General features: G+C 41.5%; 1 protein-coding gene across 5 annotated transcripts in view; it reads left to right on the top strand.

Annotated features, from left to right (window-relative positions):
* Window positions 1-27,374, top strand: part of RALGAPA2 (Ral GTPase activating protein catalytic subunit alpha 2) — a 341,780-nt gene that overhangs the window by 189,758 nt on the left and 124,648 nt on the right. For all 5 annotated transcript variants that reach the window (XM_025876863.2, XM_025876860.2, XM_025876859.2 and 2 more), the window contains 4 exons: window positions 9,610-9,738; window positions 15,202-15,330; window positions 16,210-16,268; window positions 21,626-21,734. In XM_025876863.2, the coding sequence (XP_025732648.1) occupies window positions 9,610-9,738; window positions 15,202-15,330; window positions 16,210-16,268; window positions 21,626-21,734 (426 nt within the window). The remainder of the gene's footprint in view (window positions 1-9,609; window positions 9,739-15,201; window positions 15,331-16,209; window positions 16,269-21,625; window positions 21,735-27,374) is intronic.

The following is a 27,374-nucleotide window of genomic DNA, read 5'->3' as shown; positions in this document are numbered from 1 at the left end:
TCCTCTCTAGGTTTGCAAGGTTCCAAAGGAACACATTAAATATCCTTGTTACCCAAATTCAGTAGAGAGATGTTTCCCCTACTAAATTTCTGTACTTCATTCTAAGGTAATACAAGTGTGCAGTCAGATCCTAACCTGGATTCCAGCATGAGAGTGAATGAGTATTCTGCTTGGCGTCATAGGCAACGTTGACTGAACCTCACTGCACCTGTCAGCCATGGCGTTAGGCAGCACCTGACTATATTAAGCCTATGGTTTCATCCAAGAATTTCTTTTTAATATTCTAAGAATATATTTCTAGCTGATTCATTCCTGAACAGGATGAACAATATACCTGGGAGCAATATGGCTGCCTGTTGCTGTAGTACCTGTATTAATTATATGAGTGCATGTTTCTCCCATTGCGGTAATTCCTACCTTAATGATGTTACTTGCATGATTCTGCTCCATAAGTACATTTCTAACTGTCCTGTAATCTGTGATGGCAGTGACTCTTTACCTTTGCTTCTGCTCCAGAATGTTGTGAAGGCTGTGGAGGAGTGGGGTAGAAGTGGAGAGACTTTAACTGGCTGCCTCAGAAAAAGCAGATTTGAACATCCTACTATCCCACCTCATCCACCCTGCTCCCTGGCCCTTATTACAAATGCCTTTCTGTGTCTACTTGTCCCTTGGCTTTTGCCACCAGGTTTGGTCCCATTTCAGAGTGCCGCATCCATGTCCAGCACTCTGAGAGGACTTTGTGCTCATGGGAGTCTGCTGCAGCCTCAACACTTTCACTCTCATTACTCACCAGCAGGGACTCATTGAAGCCCTCACTTGCTGAAGTCCCATTGCCAGGAGTTAATAACTGCTCTGAGCATCTGCATCAACCTCATTAAACCAGCCTGTTGTACAAACTGTAATGTTGTAGATTTGAGGCTCATCAGGGTCACGACTAAGACAGTCATTACATAGGCCGTGATGTCTTCAAGGCATGATTGGTGCAGCTGGTAAGTCACATCTCTCTACAACCCTCCAAACAGTTTTTTTCATCTTACGGAATCATAAATGTGCCGGAATTTCCTGATGGGTTTGCCATCTCTCTGTTAGTCTCCCCAGTGAGCTGTGAAATGCCCTTTATAGGAAGCCCACATGGAAGCAGCTCCTCCTGATTTGTGGGCTGCAAACAGGGTGTTGTTGGTCAGAGTAAAAGGGGCTTTATATTTCATTCATGTTGCTAAGGACTTAGGGCTGAGAGAATGACTCAATTCATATGATGGAGGGGTGAGTTCTTTCTCAGTGCATCTGGTCTCCAAGTACCCTGAGCATCCTTGCACTAATTTGCTAATCTCCAAAAATATTTTGAGAAAAGGTTGAATGCCACGTCACAGGCTCTGGCTTTCTTCCCACCCCAGGAACAATGGCCTTTCCATTTTAAACTTCCACATTCCCTCTAAGATGAAGAAGGATGTTCATTCTCATAGCTTTTATTCAGTGGTGTACTGGAAATTACAGCCAGGGCAGTTAGGTAAGAAAATGAGATAAAAGGCATCCAGACGGGAAAGCTATCTATAATCACAGACAACGTGATCTTGTATATAAAAACCCTAAGGAATTCCCACACTCACAAAAAACTCCTATTAGAATGAAAACATTAATTCAGCAAAGTTGCAGGATACAGGATCTATATACAAAATTAACTGTGTTTCTATACACCACAATGGACAATATGAAAATGAAATTAAGAAGACAGTTTCATTTATCAAAATGAACAGAATATTTAGTAACAAATATAACCTAGGAAATGAAAGAGATACACTGAAAACTATAAAACGTTGCTATAAGAAATTAAAGACCAAAATAAGTGGGAAAATGTCCCATATCCCTGGATTGGAATACTTAATATTGTTAAGATGACAATATTCCCCAAGTTGATCTGCAAATTCAGTAGGATCCTTATCAAAATTCCAAAGGCCTTTTTTGCAGAAATGGAAAAGCTGATCCTAAAATTTGTAGGCAATTGCAATAAACCTCAAATAGCTAATATAGTCTTGAAAAAGAGCAAAGCTGGAGGACTCACAGTTCCCTATTCAAAACTCACTACAAAGCTACAGCAATCACAACGGTATTGGTGCTGGTAAAAGGTTAGATATATAGATCAATGGAATAGAATTGAGAGTCCAGAAATAAACCCATATATCTCTGGTCAACTAATTTCCAACAAGGGGGTCAAGACAGTTAAGTGGGAGAAGAATAGCCTCTTCAACAAGTGAATGATGTTAATGTGAACATCTTGTGAAAAGATGTTCAACACCATTAGTCACCAGGGAAATAAAAATTGAAGCCATGGTGAGATACCACTTCATATTCACTAGAATAGCTATAATTTTTAAAAAACATGAAAAATAAATGATGAGAAGTGGAGAAATTGGAACCCTCATATGTTATTGGTAAGAATGTAAAATGGTGACGTTGCTATAGAAAACAGTTTGTCACTTCCTCAAAAGTTAAAATATAGAATTACCATATGAACCAGCAATTCCATTGCTAGGTATATGCCCAAAAGTATTGACAATAGAGTAGGTATTCAAACGAAAACTCGTACACAGATTTGCATAGTAGCACTATTCACAATCACCAAAAGGTAGAAACAACCCAAATGTCCATCAGCTGATGAAAGGATAAACAAAATGTGGTGTATCAACACAGTGGAATATTATTGGGCCGCGAAAAGGAATAAAATATTGCTACATGCAGTAATATGGATAAACCTTGAAAACCTGCCAAATGAGAGAAGCCCGGTAAAAAACCCACCACGTAGTATATGAGTCCATATTCTGAAATACCCAGGGCAGGCATATCCATAGAGACAGAAAAGTAGATGAGTGGTTGCCTGGTGGGCAGGAATGGAGAATGACTGCTCATGGGTAGAGGGTTTTCGTCTTGGAGTGATGAAGATGTTCTCGAATTAGATAGTGGTGATAGCGCACAATTTTATGAATATACTGAAAATGACTGAGTTGTACGCATTAAAATTTTATTTATTTGAAGAGGGGCACGAGTAGGGGGAGAAGCAGACTGCCCATGGAGTAGGAAGCCTGACTCGGGGCTTGATCCCAGGACCCCGGGATCATGACCTGAGCTGAAGACAGATGCTTAACCAACTGAGCCAGCCAGGCATTCCTGAGTTGTACACTTTAAAGGGTATATTTTATCACATGTAAATTATATCTCAATAAAGCTGTCCCTGGTGATATGGTGGTGAGTATTCAGCACTCTCAATAATGCTCTTACAGATAACAGAAAGAAAAAGAAGTGATTAAGACAATCTGGCGACATATCAACTTCAGTATAAAATAAAATTCATATAGTGTTTCTTAAAATCAGTCAGTCAACCAATCCCCCATTTTTCCTGAAGCAGTCAGTCTTCATCAGTTTGAAGGCTAGCAGAGTTCTTCCTCACAGATGCAGGATTAATTGCAAGCAATCATAAAAAACAGTGAAGGCTCTCCTAAGAGCTGAGGGTTGCAGTGACTGTCTCTGCCATCTGCCTGATGTTCTGTCACTCCTGAAATCCTGATTTCATGCAAATGGTCAAAGCAGCTCCTGTGGCCATCAAAAGTTCATTTCAGGGTTCTCACTCCCTTTTTCCTTTGCACGCTGCTGTCAGGGAAACTCAGTGTCTTCTCCATAGCATATTTCATGATGAGAAGTACTAGGTGACTTTATTTCTCCAGCTACAGAACCCAATTACTCTGTCCTGTCATATTTCTTCTGGCCTTGGTAACATAGTTACACCAGAGAGGTCACATTTGTCCCCCATTTACAAAAATCTCTGCTTTTTCTCCAAAGAGATCATAACCATTCATGGCCCTTTTAACAGGTAATGTGTAGTGCATACCACATATTCCTTGACTCAGATCTTGAAAGGAATTTTTAGCTTTCTTCTGTGTTGTTGTTTTTTTTTTCAGTGACTCTTCCAGAAGCACAGTGCTCATGACATGATCTGCTGTGCTCTTTTTAAAAGGCCGTAATCCTAAAGGCTTTATTTTTATCAACAAAAAGTCCTGTCTGAACCAAGTTAGCGTATGAAGAGGCCAGGTAGCAGCTTGTGGTGTATAAAGAGTGTCTTGCACGGAGTGGAGGAGCAAAGACCTACTAGCAGAAACAAGAGACCAAGGCTTTGGGACTTTGAGGGATCTGTTCTTCTGGTAACTAAATTTTTTTTTTTTTGTCACTCAGCATTTCTGAACTTCCCTAAGAAGGAGTTAATTGATACTTGCAAATATGTCCTCAAGGTACTGCAGGATTGTAGCTACCTTTTTAATTGTTAAAGTTTAAATTATATGCAGGGTTAGTGTTAAAAGTATCCTTTTGCATTCAGATATTTTGGTAATTAGTAATTCTACTTGGGCGTGGAATGGGTTGAACCTTTTCATTAACCAGATTAATGAGATAACCAGATCTGAACATTCTCTCTTTTACCAAACAAAAGACCTCCCTCTAGAATTTTCTAGATAAAAGGCAGGTATCTTCTCTGAAAAATAATGAAGTTATTCATTATGTAGCATTTTATTTTTCTTAAAGTAAAAAATTAGAGAAGGAGTTCAGTGATTTTGTACACATAAATTTTATTTCTTAACAATTCTGTTTGGCCTCCTGGAAGGTCTGAGTGACTTTAGGTGGAATAACCGGATCTGTTTGCTCCTGAGGAGCAGGCGCGAGTCCGCTAAGGAAAGGCAGGGAGACAGATGGTCGGCTATTGTGTTACAACCATCATCTGCTGGGCCGTGAGCAAATATTAAGTGAATAATATATATGTAATTGGTGTGAAAGTACAGTTGCAACATTTCTAATTCCCTTTGAACGATGGCTACTTCTTGAACATTTGTGTTTCATAGAATACTATATTGAAATGTTTTTGTTTACAGGGTTAATCCATTTTAAACTGCTTTAAGGTGAACATTTTCCCCCATTTCTGACACCACTGTGCAATATTTTGAATTGAAATGGCCTGTAATGGCCCTTTTTTTATTTTCCATAACAACACGAGCACTAAATTATAGCTGTGCAATTATGTAAACAATGGAAATGCTTCCAGAATGAATCCTTCCTTTTAAATTTTCATTTTGTGTAATTGTTGGAAGGTTTGGAGCCATAATAAACAAAATTATTTTACACATTTATCGTTCTAAAGGTCAATTATAAGAGAACTAAAGAAACAACACTATGCAAAATGAATAAACCAATTTCTGTTGCCATCACCATATGTTTTTCTTATCACTTATGGTTTTTCCAGTTACTGTGTACATAGCATTCAATTAAAGCGATTCATTTACCAGGCTGAATGCGGTTTGTGTTTATAGAACCGTGCTTTGGAGGAGAGGAAACAACACGCCTCTATTTGAATTACCTGATTTTTGTGAGATCAGTGATAAGAGACAGATGTTCTCACCAGTTACTTTCTCATAAGCCAGAATCTTTTGATAAGCTGCAAATTCACAATTATCATCGTACAATCCACTTTCACACTCAGTGTGTAGCATGCATGCGGACTTTTAACCAAAAACAGAAAAATACTACTTTGGTTGTCTGTTTACTATATGGCAGCATTTTGCAGAATGAATTTTATTTCCTTTGAACAAAACTGTGTAAAAGAGTTTTGTCTGCGCCTCATACTGGTCAATTTTCAAGAATAAACTGATTCCTGTCCATTTTTCATTGGGCTTATTATATTTTAGTCTCTTTAGATTATGGAAAAAGAAACTATTTTTGCTACCAGATTCACTTGTTTCAGGTACATTCTAGAACTGAGAAGAATGAAAGCTAGAAAGTCTAAACATACCATTTTCCTGTTTTTATTTTATTATTTGCCTTGGAAATTATATACATTATAGCTAATTGCTAGAATGCTTTGCTAAGAATGTTATCTGAGAGCATTAATTTCTAGAGTTTTTTAATATCTGGGATAATGTAATCTGAGAGGCTTATTTGTGCCACCTTTGAAATCTTTTGCTCTTTTTGAATATCAGCAAAATAATAGTCCACTGAATTCCACAAAGTAAATCTACAAAGTAAATTCTAGAAAGTAAAGTCTTTCAGAGTCCTTCCCTTTTTGAAAAAAAAATTTATTTGTTACTCTGTTTATTTTTGTATGGCCCTTTTCAGTTTAGAAAGGCATGTGTTCACATACTATACCATTAGATATGACTGTGTATCCATCTTTAATGGAAGAGAAACATGAAGCCCTAGGCATGGTAAGATCTGCCCACAGTCACATACACTAGGCCTTGAATCTAAGCCTCGAGGCCCCAGCCCCAGAGCTCTTTTCATCACACCAAGGTTTGAGTGCAGGGGCATTTCCCGTTGGTGGTCACCATGGAGGTTTCACTAAACAGCATCTAGTCACCCAGTAAGAACAATGGCCCCTCCTCACCTCCACCGGTCCCTGAGACTCTCTCAGGTAGGCCAGCTGGAGTGGGCACAGAACTCTCACACCACCCTCAGGATCAAGCCACCCTTCATAACAAGGAGAGCCTTGGGACGCCTTGGTGGCTCAGTCGATTGGGCGTCTGCCTTCGGCTCAGGTCATGATCCCAAGGTGCTGGGATCGAGTCCCACATCGGGCTCCCTGCTTGGCAGGGAGCCTGCTTCTCCCTCTGCCTGCAGCTCTGCCTGCTTGTGCTCCTTCTCTCTCTGACAAATAAACAAACAAATAAAAACAAGGGGCGCCTCTGTCAGGCAGTGCTATTTAACAAAAATGCAGTAGCCTTGGTTTACTGTTAGTGTTTTGACAGAAGGGTTATTTTCTATTTGTGACATAGGATACTAGTTTTCCAGAATAATCTTATTTAAGTTAAAAAAATGACTTGCTTTCAAAAACAGACAAATAATGCTCACTTTGGACATGGATATGGCAAAAGGCATGAGGTCCTACATGAATAATTAACATTTGGGAAGCACCGTCCTGTTCCGTCTATAGGTGAAGCCCTGGAGACTGTGTAGCAAGTTTCAGAGTCTCCAGATTTTTATTTTCTGGAGATTCCAGCAGTAGTTGTGATCTTACATCTGGAGGGGAAGGGGAAAGGAAGATTCTACTAGCAATGAGTGGAACCCTTGGTGGATATCCCTCTGTTGGGAATATGCAGTGGCTCTCTTTTGAACACCACACAGTTATTCCTAATTTTCACATGTTATCACAAAGAGAGAACATTTGGGTTGTTCCATTCCAACGTGGATAAGCAAAATAAGCAGGCATATGGCCATAATTTGGCTGACTGACCATATAGTTCCCCCTTTGACTTCCACATTACCCCTACCCCAGTGCTGCCTTTAACTGGAGACAGCTAGCCCAGCCCCGCTTTTCCTCGGGGCTCTGTCTTACGTGGGTGGCAGGGTAGGGTAGGCTAGCCATCTGTTATTTTGCCCTCTCTTCTCAATCTTCTTGCCCATAGAAACCGGTTCCGTTGAAGCGACTGGCCCGCATCCAGGGGGTGGGGAGCTGGGTGAGTTTATCTCGGTTCCATGCATTTCTGCTGTCTTTAGCATCAATGGCAACTTTGTAATTTTTTGTGAATGCCCCATTTACAGGGCATTACCTTTACACATGTGAATCTTGTGAGGCAAAATGGATTTCATGTACAGATTCTGGCCCTAGCTTATTAAAAGATTCAGTTCATAATTCCCACAAACTTGTCCCAGAAAAACATTTTTTGAAAGTTAAAACTCTAAATTCCGGTGGTGAAAATGGCTTATTTAAGTAATACGCCAAAGATTTTTTTAAAAAATCGACAGGGTTCAAAGCTTAGTTCCTCATCTCAACAGATGGAATTAGCACACACATAACAAAGTTAACAACATGGTTGTTTGCATTATTAATCTTCAGATGCATGGCATTCTGCTACCTTGCTGGCCAGGTTTGCACGAATCCTTTCACTGCGGGATATGTCAACAGAAATGTGCTCCCATCTGCTGCTGGGTAGCTTGATGCCTGATATTCTGAGACAAGGCCCAGCACAATGCGTACCTCTGTGAGTAATTACAGGTGTGTGGTGAGGAGCCCAGGGCATTAATCAGAGGCTTAATTATGAAAAAGGTGGATCTTTTGTTCCACTCTTGGAGCTTGAGTTTACTACACACTTTCTAAACTGCAGCATCCATCTGCTGAGCCCCTTAGAATGTTTACTTTGGCTGATATGGACCCTAAAGTGTATCAAAGGATGTGATTAAAGCGGGGTTAAACATTAACTTGGGAGAAGTGTGGGTCAGGTTTTTCTTTCCTTCCTTCCTTTATCTGTCTGTCTACTTACCTATTTATTTTTGGTATAGGACAAATTCTGCTGAAATGCTAAAACTTTAAATTAGTACTTGCCAAACTATTGACCATATCTGAACTCTAAAAGAGTAAGCATTGTACAGTCATTTTAAGGATATAAACAGCACAATTTGTAGAAACTAAATGAATCCACTGTGTAAGGAAAAAATAAGTCTTGGGAAAAAAAATGTATTGTGAACACATAAAAATTCTCTTTCAAGATTACAGGTTGTGAAATGAGGTTATTTTTGTCACAAAGGACTTATGTTAGAGTTTAGCAGGTTGCTACTACTTTGCTCTAACTTAATGAAATTAAATCCCGGATTATTTTAAAGGGCTTCTTAAATAGCCGCACTGAAATCTGAGAAAAGAAACCAGACTTTTTTTTTGTATTTTGCTTCTTGTATTTTGGGACTAACTATAGGTTGAATAACTACAAGACACATGAAGTCTAGTACTTCAGTATGTTTGACTAATGTGCATGGCCTAGAACTGCATAGAAGAAGTTTGTGGTGCTCTGACTAATCCCCCATGCACACACACACTTGCACAGATGGCTACGGAGATGTGTCCTGGCCGTGGGTGGCACGAACGCTGTCCAGTAGTGGAGCCCTGCTTTGCCCCAGGCTGGGACATGGTGGCTGCCTCACAGCAGAGCTGGCGGCCAGGGGCTGGCCTGCCCCCCACCAAGGACAGGCTGTTCCAGACACAGCAACACCAGGTGTCTGGGCAGTCAGTGGTCTTCGTGCTGCACCCCATGTAAAAGGCAACTGCTGTATTTGCACTTTGACCTCACGATCACACTTGTACCCAGAGCCACGCCAACTCCCTGAGCTTAGACTCTGACCACACTCCATTCATTCCCATTGTTTAACACAGAGAGTTATCCAAAGAGTGAAAATTTCCAGGTCTTTGCCTACTTGAAGACTTTTTAATGTAATAGTGTGCTTTAACTTCTGAAAATGGAAGAATTCTGGAAGTGATAGATGTTTGCAGGTTTTATTTGTATATCTACCTCGACACTCCTGTAGCTTGTCCGAAGAGCTCACCTTAAGGTGGAAGACAGAAGGAGTGGCTAGTCCCAATGCCATGACTTAGGTTTTGTCATCTTACAACTGAGTATCCATTCTCTTACCTGTAAAATGGGTACAATAGGCCCTGGGCCAGCTCATCTTCCAGTACCCCTTTTACTGAAAAATTTCTGTGACCTGTGTTCTCTCAGTTTATCACACAGTGGCCATATGTACCAATGAGCTGACAACTTTGGAATTTTGTTGTTGAAAATTACAGTTGTGTTTTCTTATCTTCCCTTTTAGGATATCTTAAACACCATTATAAGGCACTGTCCACCCCGCTTCTTCTCCCTGGGTTTGCCTGGCTTCTCAATGCTGGTGGGGGACTTCATCACGGCTGCTGCCAGGGTCCTCAGTACAGACACGCCGGCGGTGAGTATGACAATGCTCAGCATCCAAACTCCCAGGAGGCTTCACAATTGCTAACAAGGTTCAGATTTCTCCACTCTTAACAGGTGTTGACTCATTAGTGCAATGTGAAACTGGGCTCTCGGGTAGATGCCCTGGCAGCTGATGTGTGAAATTGTAGGATAAGATGACACACTGGTATTGGGAAGGCGTTTCATCAAAAGGCCACAGTGTGAAAAATCATATCCTCACTAATATTTCAGCACATTTACACAGTCAGAAGCAGGACTTATCTCTTAGAGTCTATTAGCATTTTCCAGTAAATGGTGGCACAGAGGAGATGTCTGTAGTAAAGAGAGAATTTTAAGTGTACATTATCAGTAATTTCTTAAATTGTTATCTTGCTTATTATAAGTCTAATAGAAAATACTTTTTAAAAAAGTTAGAAATGTTAGAACACTTAAATTTTAAGCAGATAATGAATATATATTATTAACGTGCAATAAAACTGACAAAATTCTTGTACTAAAAAACTAGAATCAAGTAGATTAAGTGTGAACATTCAGGGCTGCAAAAAGAAATTATTTGCAGTCTCCACATTTACCTCCACTATTGGGGCAATGTGTTAATAATGCCTTTTGAGAGAACACTCTTCTACATTTCAATTTAAAGGGCCTCTCACTTTTGTGCTCTATACAACTGTTACCTGTTCAGACTCATTGTTTTCCTCTGCAGATGGTGTGAATGAAATTAGCTTTATTGTTTGCCAGGGACTTGTATTGAAATCAATATGAGCATCTAGCTATGTAAATTTTATTTGGTATATTGTTACTTTTTCACTCTACTTATTTCTCCTGTGCAGGGTAAATCAAACTCCAACCCTGGATTTTAAATTAAGTTGTTTTTTAATACTTTATGTAGCTGGTATTTCACACTGGTATTTTCATGTGCTAACTTCTTATAAGGATAAAGTAAAAAGCAAAGAGAAGGGAAAAGAGACAGGAGCAAAAGGGAAGGATGAAAGAAGAAAAGAAAGGTAGAAGAAAAAAAGGAAGAAAAATGTTGGGTTTGTTCAACTTTTTTTGTGAGGAATATGACAAATTTTTATGATTCTTTATATCTGAAAAAGATTTTAGGATAATCATTCTCAAAGAACCTTCAAATCTGGGGTGCCTGGGTGGCTCAGTCGTTCAGCCTCTGCCTTTGGCCCAGGTCATGATCCCAGGGTTCTGGGATCGAGCCCCACATTGGGCTCCCTGCTCGGCGGGAGGCCTGCTTCTCCCTCTCCTACTCCCCCTGCTTGTGTTCCCTCTCTCGCTGTGTCTCTCTCTATCAAAGAAATAAATAAAATCTAATAAAAAAAAGAACCTTCAAATTTATTTTTAAGCATTTAGATCAACATTGAGGAAACTCACAGGGCACAGGAAGGAAAATCATACTTCTTTATTGACGATTTCCTTACTTGCTATTAGAATTTCCTGTAAAAATGCTGGCACCCTTTCTAGAGATAATATCATGCATGGTGGTCATTCTCGGTGAAAATTTATCTCTTGGCTAGATAAGCTGTTAAAGTAGCTTCCCCAGTTTTTTTTTTTTTTCAAGAAAGAGAACATGTGGTCATGCGGAAGTGAGAGTTATATCTGAATTACTTTGAATTTCTCTCAGTTTAAACTTGAGGTTTAAAGTTGTAGGGGAACAGGTGAGAGGTGTTTGGATGGGGCACACCTACTCACTCAGAATTTTTGGTTAACAAGAGTCAATTACAAGTTTGAAGTACCTCTGCTATGCAGATCTGCCCCGCTGAGGCAACTGGGGAAAGACATGTACATGCACGGGTCCCCAAGAGATAGGCAGGAGCTTGTGCTCAGTAAACGTCCTTTGTAGTAGCTGAAAACTACAACTAATCCAGATGTCCATCACCAATGGAACAGATATAGTGTGCACATAAGATAGCGTGTTACTTATAATCCCCTTCTCATGCTAGACCCTGGAGCTCTGTGGGGTCAGACCTGGGTTCCATCCTAGTGTTGCCTTGTACTGTACTGATTCTCTATCCTAGAGAATATGCTTAGGCACACAGGCCTCATTCTTCTGTGTGGAAATTGGGACTCACCCCAGGCTCAGTGCTTAGGCCAAAAAATTATTTAGATTTACCATATTCATTGAATAAAGCTGTGTAACAACTCCTTATTTTATTTAAGCTCTAATGTTTTGTATCTGATTATTACATAGTCTAGCATGCAATCTAAAAGTCCACAGCTCAGGGGCGCCTGGGTAGCTCAGTTGGTTAAGTGTCTTGGTTTTGGCTCAGGTCATGATCTCAGGGTCATGGGATTGAGCCCCACATCGGGCTCCGCACTCAGCCGGGAGTCCGCTTGGCCCTGCCCCTCCGCCTATGCCCCTCCCCCCTCGTAAATAAATAAAATCATCTTTAAAAATTAAAGTCCACAGTTCAAGCCAGGCTCACATGACACAGTAATTAAGGCCACTCAGGGAAAGGAATCAATGAAGTCTAAACCAAGATTGTCTGATAGATAAAGGGCAGCGATTAGAGAGGACTGACAAAGCAAGGCTGTTTGAGAAACATTTACTGTGGATCCACTACATGCTGGGACCTGGCCTGGATGAGTATGACAGGGCCCCTACCCTCAAGGAATCAGCTGGGTAAACTCAGTGTTAATATCTGTGCATAAGTTTCTAGCAGCCACAGTAGAATCACATCCAGACCCCAGAGGGAAGGCAACAGAGGAATAGTTCATTCTGCTTTGTGAGAGGTGGAGGGGAAGAAGACCTACATTAGAAAAGTCTTCATGGGAGAAGTGATGCTGAAGCAGAGACCTGAAAGGCCATCGGTGTTCATCAGCAGCCACCCCTTATCTTGAGATACTTTTTGAGCACCTACTGGGGTAGAGAAGTAGTGAAAACCATCTAACCCTGTCTTCATTGGGGTTACAAACACAAAATGACTATATAACACATCAGAAAGTGATGTATGCAAAAAAAAAACCCTGAACGGGGATGTTGGGGACCACAGAGGTGGAATGACAATGTCTTGAATTCACTTTAAAATATTGAAAGTGGAAACTTCTTAGTGAATTTTAAATATTGAAATGAAAAAAATGAAACAGATACAGATGATGCAAGAGTGGTAAAATCTTGAATCTAGATGTTGGGTAGTTAGGCGTAACACTCTTTCTCCCTTTTTATTTAAAGATCTTCTTAACATAAAAATAAAGGAAAAGAAAGGCAGCAGATGAGGGGACAGACTGATGGAGATGGGGTAGAAAGACAGGGCTCTGGTCAGGTGGAGCCCGTCAGTGTGAGATGCCTCTTGGACCCTGAGGGGGGCACGACATACAAACCTGGACTTCAGGGGAGACTTCAGGGGAGGCAGTCTGGTATAGAGAGAAATGTTGGGGAATCCAACACGTAGGAGGCATTGAAATCATGGGTTGGATATCCTTTGGGAGTGAGTATAGATCTGAGAGAGAAGAGGGCACAGGACCACACTCAGCGTCACAGAGTTTGGATCCTAAGGAAATGAGGCATTCCATTCCATGAGACTGTCAGATCGCCTTAGGGCCAAATGGTGAAAGTGTTCCCAGGCCCAAGGGAGCCTGCGTCCTACACTGGCCAGGGGTCAGGTGAGGAAAGGCCTGGGTGGTGACCACAGGGCTTTGTATGGTAGAGGTCACATAACAAGAAACTGTATTCACTGACCAACTTTGGCAAGTCTTAACATTTTCATTTTGCCCCAGTGGTTTCAAGTCTTTGTATTTAAAAAAAATGAAATAAACCATTAAGGATATAGCGACTTCATGCCTGATGCCATGGCCATGGCTACAGTCGGAGCTGCTGTCACTCTCACCTGACCTGGGCTTCAGTGAGCACCTGATGCTCTGCTCTCCCTGAGAGCGTCCACCCCACACTCCTGCTCCGTTCTGATGGCACCACTCCTCGGGTGCAATGAGACGGGCATTGTGCCACGTGGCTTGGGGGTCGCTACCTGGGAACCCCAGTGCTTTTCTCAGACTCTGCCCCCTGGAGCTCCTCCAATCCCTGCAGCACACCCACATGGCCTCTGGGCTCTGTGCACCTGGGCCTTTTACAGGCCCACAGGTGCCCCGGGTCTTCTGCCTTTTCCATTCCCACTGCCTGCACTGGCCTCTTGCCCCTCACCTCGCTCCCTCACTCTGCCGGCCTGGTTGGCTCCCTGCAGCACTGTGTGACTTCTAGCAACAGTGTGTCTTCGTGTCCCTAACTGTCCTGAGCAGAACAAATCATTGCCACATTTTGGGTTCCAGAGAGTATTCTGTGTGTTTTATATTGTCCTTTGGACCTGTGTGCTGATGAGAACAAAGTGAGATAAAACATGAATGTTCTGGGCTCCCATGATATCCCTGCTATCTGGTTCTCATAGCTGTGTCAGTGCTATTTGCCTCTTCTCCCACACCCCACATGCCACACCACCATCTCTCTGGGGGAGGGAGACTCGCTTTCATTTCGTACCCCCAAGTGCTTAACAAAATAGGCCCACTGTGGACCCTGGAGTTAGATGGCCTCGGTGCAAATCAGAGTGTGTCACTTGACAAGCCACTTAATTTCTCTGAGCCTCAGTTTCCTCACTTGTAATGTGGAAATGGTAATAGTATCTACTTAATTAGATTGTTGAGGGTATTCCATGAGGAAATGCTTGTACAGCATTTAGAACAGTGCCTAGCACTGTGTTAGCTGCTATTATTATAATTATTAGATAATAGTAGAGAGACAGAAGGGTAGATGGACAGGTGGGTAGGTGGGCGAATGGCATACCTTTGTAATCCTGTTGCCTGCCGCATTCTTGGCTAATCATAGCTGCTAGTAAGTGTTGGCTAGATTGAAATCTAGTGAAGTGTCTCCTTTAATAGATACCTAATTCCAATAATGGACAAATAAGTGATTTTGTATCCCACTAGATATCAGACACTACATGTTATTTTGCAAAGTGTTCTTGATGAGACAGGAAATTTGGTAGATGGTGTCTGCTGTCTTTCTCTGCCTTTTGAAATTCAGCCCCAACCCCTCTTCCTTATGAATTTTTTTAACTGTCTTCGAGCAAAAATAATACTGAGTTGATATCACTCACCCTTCTTTGTTAAGAACATTAAGACTAAAAAAAATAAAAATAAAAGGTAAAAGTCATGATTGAGTCATTTGCTCTTCTGACTCTGAATGCATCTGAAGACCAGTTTTCACAATGCTTTTTATACAAGTATAGTGATAATTTCCATTCCTTGGAAATTTGCTTTTTCATTTACGCAAACCTCTCTTGCTTAAATATTCATTCACCTGGAGGGAAATAACCTGGCATAGTTTGATACTTCTTATCTAGGATAAAATAATTGTGAAGATTCCCTCTCAAAATCATGAAAAAGTAAAGCATGTTGCTTATGTAAAGTTTCTGGCTTAGAAGAAGAAAAATAGGTGTTTTCACTTTTTTATGTGCAGACGCCTCATTCAGAAGCTCTCACCATTCTCGGTTCTCTTGTCTGCTTTCCAAATACCTACCGGGACATCCCTTTACTGCAGTCTGTGCCAGAAGTCAAGAAAGTCATCACAGGAACTGAAGATGTCAAGGTACCGCATGCATTTGATTGAATCTCAAGTTTAGCATTTTATAATTCTAGCTATGTGGTCCTCTCTTCCATTATCATACATTGATCTACTTATCCCTGAAAGTTCTGCTTTATTGTTTAAATCTTTCAGTAGTTATTGTTGTTGTTGTTTTTTCCAGAAAGCTCTTTTAGGGGGATTAAACGTATTAGATTCAGAGCATATGGCAGTTATAACTGATAGGCTCCTCGGGTGTTTTTTATTAGATCTGTTTATCATGCCTATGGATTGTAATTATGTAATGAATCATCCTTTGTAATAATTTTAGGTTTAATTGTGTCGCATTAGTGCATCAAATGAGTTTGTAAGAAATAATTGAAGTTAGCCAAATATTCAGTCCCATTGTTAGCCTGATTTAATACTACTAATAATTTGAGATGTCAAGTTATTAACTCCTTAGAGAATAAAAGTAAGCATTTGTTCTCCCCTTAACTGACTTTGGGGCAAACAAAAAATGCTTTTCTAATCTCAGAATCAATCTATCTATCTAATTATGGTACATAATTATAATATATAATTTAACATACAATATATAATGTAACTGAAGTAAAAGAAAACAGCTTTTCCTATCTGAAGTCTCAATGGCTTTGCTAGGTTTTTACTGCATGCCCAGAAACCCTCTTCTCTAGGCTGGCTTACTTGCCCAGGGAGGCCCTGGCTGAGACCACCACCAGGCTGCTCCCCCAAGCCCTGTGTTCCCTTCCCCCCAGGTTCTCTCTGTTGGGAGCCTCTCCAGAGCTCCCTGGTCCTTCAGTAGCTCCTGACTGCCTGGAACACAGTCAGACCATGTGGGAAACCAACTACTAAACAAAGTTTTTATTTTACTTAATTTTGTGTTTTTAGCATTACCTCATAAATATTTTACTGAAGAATGCCACAGAGGAACCAAATGAATGTGCAAGGTAAATGTTGACTAAAAGGTAAACTATTTTAGGATTTTAAGATACAAATTTATGTGTAAACAGTTAATGTTAAGAAAAAAAAAACACTCTTCCGCGTTACTCGTACACACACTAAAACGTATAGTAAGAATTATGTCAAGAAAATGCTTTACTTAATTTTTTTAATGTGTGCTACTATTACTATTAAGTGAAAACAGTAAGGTACAGAAGATTATGGCATGCTACATTTTGTAGGACAATAAACAAGATTACGAATATATACATGTATTCCCTGTTATTTTTTTAATGAAGAAGAAAATGGAAGGATAAACCAAAAACTTATAAAAATGATGTATGTATAGGTTAGTAATTCTCAGCCAGAGGTGATTTTGTACCCTAGGAGACAGCAATGTCTGGAAATACTTTGGTTGCTTCTGCTAGGCATCTGAGGTTGCTAGCGGTCTATTACCAATATAGAGGTTTTCTGAGCCACCTGTATAATGAAAAGTTGCAACCTGTCCTTGCAAGGTAAAGCCCAAAGCTGGGAGCAGTGGTGGAGGGGAACAACAGTTTCTCATCCTCTGCCTCCAAACTAATAAGCCCAGCTCAGCCTCCTGGCTGCCTCCAAGGAATCAGCTCCTGCCCTGTTCTCTCTCTAGCAGCCTACCAGCCATCACTGCCTTGTTAGCTCTTTGATGATTTTTAAGGGTTTCTGGGTTGTGGGGGTTCTTTGGGTTTTTTGGGGGTTTTTTTGTTTTTTGGTTTTTTTTTTTGGAGGGGGGATTTGTATTTTGACTAACTTCTTCAGTGGTCTTCAGTGAATGGCTTAGTCTACCTTTTCTAGTTTCCCATTACCAGAAGCTATAAATTCATTATCAGTTTGTTCATATTAGAGTAACCTTGAATTTTGGGATAAACTCACCTTGGTTTATACAGTACCATGTCTGATTTGACTAACATTTTGTTCAGGAAAGTTGCATTTATATTTATGGCCTGTAATTTTCTTTCCCCATCCTGTTCTTATCAGGCTTGATTCCAGGGTTAGATACTATCACAGAATGACTGAAGTATTGTTTCATTCTCTGTAGTCAGCAAGAATTTTTATAAAATTAGAGTTCATGCTCCTGTGTTATTTAGTATTTGGACCTCAATGGTAAAACTATCTAGGTCTAGTCATTTATTTATGAGAAGGTTAACCATTGACTTATTTTCTTCCATGATTTTAGGAATATTAAGGTTTTCTTTTCTTTTTTTTGTTTTGTTTACAGCTTAGATAAACTAAACTTGTGTAGAAATTTGTCCATTCCATCTAAGTTTTGAAATACACTGGCTATCTTGTGTCTCTTTCACTCTAAGAGTTATATGCACTTCTTAATCCCTGGCCCTATTATATATTCTCTGATTTTTGTCACTAGTCTTGCCAAAGACTTGTCAACTTTGTTAGTCTTTTCAAAGAACATACTTTTGTCTTTGTTCAGCCTCTTTATTCTAATTTGTTTTTATTTTCTACTTTCTGCTCCTTTTTCTTTCTTTCTTCATATTCTGTCATTCCTTTTCTTTTTATCAGCATATTTATTCTGATATATTAATATAACAGTATACTAACTCAGCATACTAATTCAGCTTTTCTCCTTTACAAATGTCAACATTTAAGTTCATATATTTATTTCTAGATGCTACGTCATCTGAGTTCTGTACATTTTGATATGTAATATTTTTCCACTACAGATTTTTTCCTGTTTCCATTATGATTCCTTCACTGGGTCATGATTTATTTAGAAATATATTTAATTTATATTAAATAATATATTTTATTTATCTTTTTGCTACTGATATCTTAAAGGCATCACAGATCCAATATGTTGTCTGTCAAGTAACAGTCTTTGAAATTGTTGAGATTTGCTCTATGGCCCAGTAGATAGTCAGTTTTTGCAAATGCCCTGGGTAGGCTTGAAAAGCATGTATATACCATTTCTTCAGTAGTTGGGTGTACTGCTCTAGATGTGTACGTTTGATTAATTTTTTTAATCATGTGTTTCAAATATTTTACATCCTTTCTAATTTATTTACTATCTTAATCATTTACTGAGAAAAATAGGTTAAAATCTCCCACTATTATGGTGCATTTATCTATTTTTCCTTGTATATCTGCCAATCTTTGTTTATATATTTGGAAGCTATATTATTAGCTATATAGAACTATAGAATTATCAAGTCTCTATAGAGAATCATATCTCTTAATTTATGTAGTGACCCTATTTACCTCTAAGGACGATTATTTTTTTCTCTTAAAAACCACTTGTCTCATATTGATTCAGATATTTGTAAATATTTTCCATCCTTTTAAATTTAACCTTTCTATATACTTCTCTTTAAATGTCTTTGCAAAAATTGTACATTCTTGATTTTATATATTTATTCTGTCTGACCTTGATCTTTTAACTGAATCTTTAGTTCATTTACATTTACTGTAGTTACTGACATATTTGGATGTATTTCTTTCATTTGCCTTTATATTTTGTTATTTGTCCTTATCAATATTCTCTCATTTTGTCCCTATTCTTGCCTTCATTTTTCCCCTCTCCTTTTCTTCCTTCCTTCCTTTGATTCAGATGATTTTTTCCACATTCCATTTATTACCTCTATTTTTGCAGAAGTCATAGACTCTCAGATTTTTTAGAATTTGCCTTAGAAATTTTAATGTGCATACTTGTCTTACTAATTCTGAAATTAGTCTGCCTTTACCCTTTTCCTGAACAATGCCAGTTCCTTCGAATATAATCTTCTGATTTTATTCCTTTGTCACCGCAGCTGCTCCTGTTCTATTTCCCTCCCCCACATAACCTCTGAGTGTTAGAGTCACTCGAGGTTTAGGGCTGGTCCTCTTCTCTCTCTCTGACTGTCCTAGGTGCTCTTATTCATGCTAACCAGACTTTAAATACCACTGAATTTCTGATACTGATGATACTGAATTTATTTGCCTGGCCTCTTCTGTGAACCCCCTAAATATTCAGGCTTATGTATTAAGCTTTCTACTTGATATCTCAGCTTGGATATCTTAACACATACAAAATTAACACAACCATAGCTGAACCCTTATCTCCCGACTATACCTCAGACTCCATCTCAGTAAAGGGCACCACCATCATCTACCCAGATTTTTAATCCAGAAACTTGGGAAAAATCCTTGATTTCTCCTTTTCACTTACCTGTCACATTCAAACCCTTAACATGTCTTGGCAATACCTTCCCCTCCTTTTTCTTTACTGTAGAAAGCCAAATTTCTGTGGAGTTGAAAAATGGAATAGAAATGTGTATGGTATGCTCTGTCTTTATCGGCTGTGTATAAAACATGGAGTTAGACAATGAAATTGAGGTCATGCAAGTGCAGATAAGCAGAAATATGACCAAGATTTCAAATAAATGGAGGATAATTATGAGAGAAGATAGTTAAAATTATGAGTGATAATGTAGAAAAGTTAAGAAAAAATAGTAAGTTTCTGTTCATAAACTGGAGTGGTGTGAGATGGCAGAGTAGCAAACAGTCTCCAGAGAGTGGGTTGCCATACAAAGGAGAGTGAAGGTGGTCCTGCCATTAGCTTAAAAAAAAAGTCTTGAGAGAGAGAACCCATTTGGTATTACAAAGGATACATTTGGGATACAGGGAACTTAACTGACAGAAACTCAAAGCCAAAAGGAATACCTGAGAGTACCAGAATAGGGAGATGCTAAATGGGAATGCTAAATCATAAATCTCAAAAGAGAGAAAATAGCATTGAAGAGCTACTATAAGCTAGTGTGGCTTTAAAACTCAAGGCAGGTGAGAGTAGTTCACATTATGAAACCATTTTATGGGTCACAAATGTTCTCTGTTGTGCAAGGCTAATAGTTACAGAGTAATGCAGGTGTTCCTTAGAAATGAGAGATCTTTGCTCTTAATGAATTACATTTAACAGATAGGTTAATGGGTTGTAAAAAAAAAAACAAAAACGTGTATGTATTAATACACACACACACACACACACACACAGAGAGAGAGAGAGAGAGAGAGAGACATGCAAGCCTGCAAAGGAAGAGAGGCTCTTAAAGTGGTAAAAATATGATTTGGGGTATAATTCCAAGTTAGATAGATTTTAGTGGGTTGAACAATCAGAGTCTGAGTTAAGCTGGGGGAAGATAAAGAGGCAAATAGAATACATGACAGAGAGTGCAGTTTCTGGACTGAGAATCAGTATAGAAATCAGGCAAGAGGAGACAGTTCTATACAGTAAGGAAAGCTGAGGGTTTGAACTGTGTGGAACTCCTGTATAATGCTGGTGTTGGAGAATCCAGGAAGACCAGGCACACCTTATAAACTGGGCTGCATGCTTATCCTGAGTGCGTTTTGGTAGAAGGTGACATAGTCTCCAGAGAGCTTTTAATAAATGTGTTCTGAAGCCCTTTATCCATCCTAATTTAAAGAGGTGAAAATCCAGTGAAACATGGTGGTTTTAAAACCTCAAAATATATTTATTTTAATAGCTAGATTATACTGAATACAAAGAACTTGCACTGTGGAGAGCTGAGCAGTACATTCAGTTTAATTGGCACTGGCAATGTGACCTCTTCTTACAAAGAACAACATATACATACACAGCTAGTGTCTGGTTCCGAATAGTGGCTTGAAAACTCCTTTTGTTCTGAAAGCGAGCAGGTTTGGGAGCAAGTATTTTAATTTTATATGTGGGCATTCAGAAAAGATTAACAGGAATATGACTTTTTGATCATTGCAAAAGATTAGAATATGTCAATTTCAAAGATAATCACCACTTAAAGTTGATTTATAATTGAAAAAGGTAATTTTTAAAGGACTGTGCAACTTGAAGAAGGCTTTGTCCTAACACATTGTTTAAAAGCAGTAACAGTGCAGCTGATTCTGAAAGTTGTATTCCAATATTTTTTACAATGAAATGTGGGGTTTGTCTTCTGTTTGTAGTAGGTGTTGTATATCTTATTGTAAGAAAAACAATTACAAACTCGATGTCCAACCATTTTCTAAGATTCATGTTTTTGATTCTTCCTCAAAACTCTTTTGAAGCAATACAACGTAATTTAAAGTGTCAGCAAAAATAGCTGATATGTGCTCTGTGACTATGAACAGGATATAGACCATTTATTTCAATAAATATTTAATTGCTAACCAATATCAGTATTTCTCTTTGTCCTGAAAACTGAACTATTGAGGGTACTTTATCTTTTTCCTCAGGAAGACACTCTTAACATATCTGTAATTTTGGCCACTTTGTAAAAAAGATTTAAAATACTTTGTCACTTGAAAATACCAAGAAATTATATTAAATTTTTTGAGAGTTTCCTTCCTTTTCCTTCTTTTTCAAAAGATGCATTGCCATTTGCTCCCTTGGGGTCTGGATATGCGAAGAGCTGGCACAGTGTACAAGCCATCCTCAGCTGAAAGAGGCCGTCAATGTGATAGGTGTCACTTTGAAGGTATTACCGATCCGTGATGTGTATTTGACAGTAAGCTGGATCCCAGATAATCAACCAGTTCTAGTTTGAATTAGCCCATTGCTATTTTCCCATACGTGACAGATTTTGAATCAAAAATTGTTTTTCTGCGAGCCATGTTGAACGTTCTGTGAGGCTCCCAAGAGAGGCCACCATCAGCTGCTTCCCCACTGGTGGCTGCAGCCTGGCCATCCATAGCCTGAGTGCTCCTGGACCAAGCCCTGCGGCTGAGCAGGGTTCCTCTGGTAGCTGGGCACTCCCTGTGGCAAGCAGCACAACTGTCATCTGCTGGTAATAGTGACAGGCAGCTGGGATTTCATGCCCTGGCCTCTTCAGTGGGACTGGGAGAGACCTGACAGCTCCCAGTTAGCGGTCCTAAGTGCTCACTGTCTGACTGGGTCTTGGCACTTTTAGGATGGCTTTCTTCCTTTGCTTTGTTAATGAAAAGAAGAGCTGCCATTCACTGGGCAGTCATGCTGGGCTGGATTCATGGTAGAGTCTCTATAACCTTCACAACAGCAGCTCTGCAAGGTAGATAGTACCATCCCTATGTCACACCAGAGGAAAGCAAGGCACAGAGGAATCAGGGCATGAGCCCATAGCCATGCGGGTATAAGCGATGGCACCAAGAGCAAACAAAACCTTTGTACATACTCTTAGGCCACTTTCTAAACCAGAGCTCAAATCCTGCCAGGTCCTTTTCTGGCTCCTGCTTACAAATGGTGGTAATAATTAGCATTGCTGTCATTATACCCCCAGAACCAGTGAGTGCCCAGTCCCTGCCAGCCACTGTGCCGGGAGTTTGTGGAAGTTCTCAGCTGTGAGACAGTTGTCCCATTTTACAGGGAGGAACTGGGGTGCAGGAGAGCTAAGGAGCTCATCCCAGGCTCTAGAGCCTGGCCAAGCCAAAGTTCAGACCCTGAACTGTTTGATACCAGCATCCAGGCTCAGGCCTGCCCTTCTTTACTGCCTGTCATGTGCTGCTACAGTAGTAACCGCCACTGTGGCTGACACTGGAACAGTCATCACCAGGCCATTGACAGCCCCTGTGTCACCCTTTGTGCTTCAGCCCACAGGATAACCAGCCGGGGGCATCCCCTGCCCATGGCTTGGCATCCAGCCCTCTGGTCTAGCCCCTGCCTGCTTTTCAGCCTGATTTCATGGCAGCCTCCTCACCCACTCCCCTTCCTGGCCAAGCTTGATGCCCTCTGACCACCCGCCTCTGTCACCCCATCCTGCTGTTCTCTCCTCCTCCACACCTGGGCATGCCGGTTCTATCATGAGAGCTGGAGAAACACTTGCTGCTGATCCCTGTGGTGAGGAATGGAAAATTGATCCAACCAGGATCAATTAGGAGTGCTCCCTCTGGCCTGAGCAGGGCGCTGACCTTTGTGGTTGCCTTTAATCCTTAGAACTACCCTATGAGGTGAAGGGTTACTGCCACCTCCGCTTCACAAATGTGGAAAATGAGCTGATTGGTAAGTAAAGAGTTGGCCAGGGTCAAACCCAGGACACCCTGACCCCTTGTCTGGGCTTTTGCACAGCTGCAAAAGCCATGGTGAAATATTCACATGTAACTATACTGAAAAAAATTTGGATAGCAATTGTATATCTATGCAGAGTCTAATTTTTTTAATATCCTATTTTCTCAATTCTAAGATCTGTTTTTCAAATGTTGAGTGTAGCGTGGCTTCCCCACCTCTACCCCTTTCCTGGAAAAGCTGTTAATAATTCCGTGGTGTCTGAGAATGAAGGAGATGTGTAGAAATATCTATGTAGCTATCCTTCTACCCTATGTGGTTCTATGTAGTACAGAAGAGGGATGGAAATTGATAACAAAAGTAGAAGGATATGAGGGCTTACATTTTGTCATTGTAGTTTCCACATTTTCAAAAATTTCTTTACTTTTTCTATAATGATGAGGAAAAACATAAGGCACCAGAAGAAGAATGCATGGAGCCCAGCCTCTGTCAGGGGCATCCCAACACAGTGCAGGGACTGTCCCATGGAAGCCCCCCACACCTGTAGGTGCTCTGGCTTCCCCCCATTTTAGAAATAAGAGAGAAGGCAACTGAAGAAGGCCAAGGAACTCATTCCAGCTTGAATTGCAAAGAAATCAGAGGGCCAAGATCGGCCAAATCAGCCTCCCTTTAACCATTAGGAATAGCAGAGGAAAACTCATGGGTGTAATTCCTGGGACAGCTCCCTGCCTGACTCCCTCTGATGTCTGTGTTCCTGTGCCAGTTGGTACTTTTACTGAAGGAGGTGGCACATAAATCTCAAAGAACTGAGGGCCTAGCAGGGAGAGCGTTGCCACAGGGAACAACTCTAAGAAGAGGGGCCTCAGGGAGGTTCGGGGCTCTGCTGGGAGGAGGCCCAGCCCCAGCAGCACAGGGAGCATGAGCCCTGGAAGGGCTTCCCGCCTTATGGATTCCACATGGCTCTGCGCACCGCTCTGCTGTGGGACCCTGCCCTTCAGGAACACTTGACAAGGTTGACTTGGGTGTTCCCTCTGATGTGGGAAGGGCATGGTCAGATAAGGCTTGGAAATGCTCCCCAGGGGGCATCAATGAAAACCAGCCTGCAGCCTCAGCAGTAAACGAGAGCAGTGCACTCATAAGCACCTGTGGAGATTTCCACCCAGCTAGTTGTGTCTGGTGGCGTAGTGTTGTGGGCAGCAAGGGTGGCAGGGGAGTGTTCTAAGCCTGAGCTGTAATTACTTAGGTGTCCCATCCAGGATGTGGGCCAAGGGCACTAGAGTGTCACCTTTGGCTCTGGCTCAGGTGAGCTGCCAACCTTGCATCCCAGGCAGCCCAGCCTGAACCCCTACCCTCAGCCTCACTTGTTCCTCCTTCTCTTACCCCATCATTAATTGTCTCCTCCTCCTTACCCCACCACCATCTTCAGTCATAGAGTCCTGCTGCCCTAGGGCCATCCCTCACCCAGGCTGTCTCCCTCTGCCAATACCTGAGCCTCCAGGTGGTGCCCTCCAACTCCATGGCCCTAGTCTGGCCCCCACAGATCTGTCCTCCAGACTGCCACCAGAGGCATCTGTCTGCACAAGGCCTGACCAAGCCACCCACAGACTAGAATACTAAGCATGGCATTCAGGGACCTACACAAACAGGTCCCTGCCTGTTCCCAAGATTGTCAGTCTTTCAGAGTAGGGACTGTATCTGCCCTGTTCATCTTGTGCCCTATGCTTTGCTTTTCTTTTTTGGCTTAAACAACATGGGAGAATATTGGTTCGTATAGCTGGAAAATACATGGGTATGGAAGAGTTTGAGGTTGGTTGATCCAGGAGATTAACAGCGTCAACACTGACCTAATTGTTTGACTCTTCTGCTCTGTAGTCCACAGAGGTGGCTCCATCTTAGGGTGGGATGCCCACAGGGTTGGAGGATGTCTGCCAGTAGGAGTCAGGGTCCTGCCTGTCTTTGTTCAGGTTCAACAGGACTTCCTTTACAGCATTCTAGTAAGGGCTACTGAGATGCATTAGCTGAGGTTTCTCCCTCATCCCTGTGCCAGTGACTGAGGCTGGGAATAAAATCTTCTCATTTATTGCAGCCAGTTAGGGCACATTCCTGGAGCTGTGAGAGGGGACTTGCACCTGGAAAAAGATCTACTATTAGTTAAGGAGAGAGGGGGCCATTGACGCTGGCCAAGCAACTACACATTTTAGAGAGCATCCGGGAGCAAGAGATCCTCTCTAGTGGGAAGAAGGTGGCATGTGAGTGCAGAAATGAATAGTGAGAAGGAGCTGGGCAGTGTCTGGGAAAGGGGCACTCCAGGCAGAAGGAGCACCAAGGACCAAGGTCCTGAGGTGCCCATGAATTGGTATACATTTGAAGAGCAAGATGTTGATCTATGGGGCAGAGTGTGGTGTCGGGGCAGCAGGGGAGCTGGGGCCTTAGTACTTGTCAGTTTAGCTGAGCCTGGACAGCATTTCCCAGAATTCTTTTCCCCATATGGTTTTTTGGGGGAGTGGGGTTGATTACTTTTTTTATTATTATTTGAGTATAGCTGACACACAATGTGATGTTAGTTTCAGGTGTACAACACAGTGATTCAACAACCTATCCCTTCTGCCATGCCTACCACAAGTGTAGCTGTGTCACCATCAGTGCTGGCACATTGTCTTCATTCCATGAGTATGTGCTGAGTGAGTGAGTGAGTGAGTGAGTGATTTATCCCCCCCCACCACCACAGCATTCACGTGTGACTAATACCACCCCACTTGCAGCCCTCCAGCCCAGCCTGGCCTGCCACAGGGCCCTGCTGCACGGAGACACTCTCCCTCTGCATTCTTCCAGGCTAAGCTCAGCTCTCCTTCTCCCTACAGCACGTCCTCTCTGCTGTCTGCCCCCTCTCTCACACCTTACCCCTCTCTGCCCAGAGGCTTGTTGTCTGGTCTACCAGAGTTCTCATTTCTTGTCGTCCTCTTGTGTGCTTCCAGATTCTAGATGTAAGAGCCATGCCAGCCTTCTGTTTCCACCCCATGACTTGACCACTGTGATGCAGCAGAAACACACTCATGTTCTTCAGTCCCTCAGTTCCATCTTCACCTCAGACTCACCATGTGCTTCTCCTCGGGGGGCTATGCAAGGCATTAAGAATATAATGGTGAACAAGATGTGGAAAAATTAAACACACCAAAGAATAGGCAGACAAACACAGAAGATCAGCTTGATAGCCCTTAATGCCATAAGGGAACTATAAGAGGGAAACAGGATGAAGCTGAAGAGCTGGAGCAAGTGGGCTGCCACTCCTTTGAATGGGCATGGTGGCCTCATGGAGGAGACATTTAGTGCCATGATCTGAAAGATGTGGCAGTGCCAGCAACATGCAGACCTGGGGAATGAGTGTCCCAGGCAAAGCACGGAACAAGTACAAAGGCCCTGGGGCAGAAGCAAGCTAGTATTTGAGGGATTGAAAGAAGCCTATGAGCATCAGGTCATCTGAGGCCTAGAGGCCAGGCTCTGAAGAGCTCCTTGAGCACAGATGCTCTTGCCCTGGGTGTACTTTGTGCCTATCAGGAAGGGGCAGTCAGGAAGTGTTTATCCTATAGAATTCAAAAGAATCCCTTTTGCCTTAACTTCTTTGTCCTGTGAGTTTACACTGAGATGCTAAATGTTGACTTTTCTGTGTCTATGTGGTGCTGAGGTCAATTGGGATCTGCTTCATGGGACTTGGAGCTCCTGGCATGGAAATAACTAAACTACATAGCCAGAGGTTTCCCTGGACAAGGACCCAAAATCAGTGACAAATCTTTCTTCTGTAGATAATGAGGTGTGGAGAGCACAGTAGTCCCAGGTTCTGGCCAGGGAGAGAGGTACAGGGTACCTTCACCTGTTTCATCCACCCCAGCCCGTGGACCTTGTAGGCACCATCCCTCCCCATTAATATGCCATCTCACAAGAAATGGGAGCATCCAGAGGACCTTGGACACACACCAGACTCCAAAAACATACTCAAAGTAATTGGGTACACGAGAACATATGAATTAGGTTCTTGCAGTCACCAAAGTTTCACATTTACACATGCAGGTTCAGTCCCCATTTCTCCAGGTGTAAAGTGAAGATCACGTCTACCTTGCAGAGCTGCTAATGAAGATTTATCAAT

Source organism: Callorhinus ursinus, unplaced genomic scaffold, assembly GCF_003265705.2.
Source record: "Callorhinus ursinus isolate GAN/ISIS: 27379988/994484 unplaced genomic scaffold, GSC_fseal_2.0 scaffold29, whole genome shotgun sequence".
NCBI classification, from domain to species: domain Eukaryota; kingdom Metazoa; phylum Chordata; class Mammalia; order Carnivora; family Otariidae; genus Callorhinus; species Callorhinus ursinus.
Note: the sequence above shows the minus strand (reverse complement) of the source record. Positions and strands in the feature narration are given on the sequence as shown.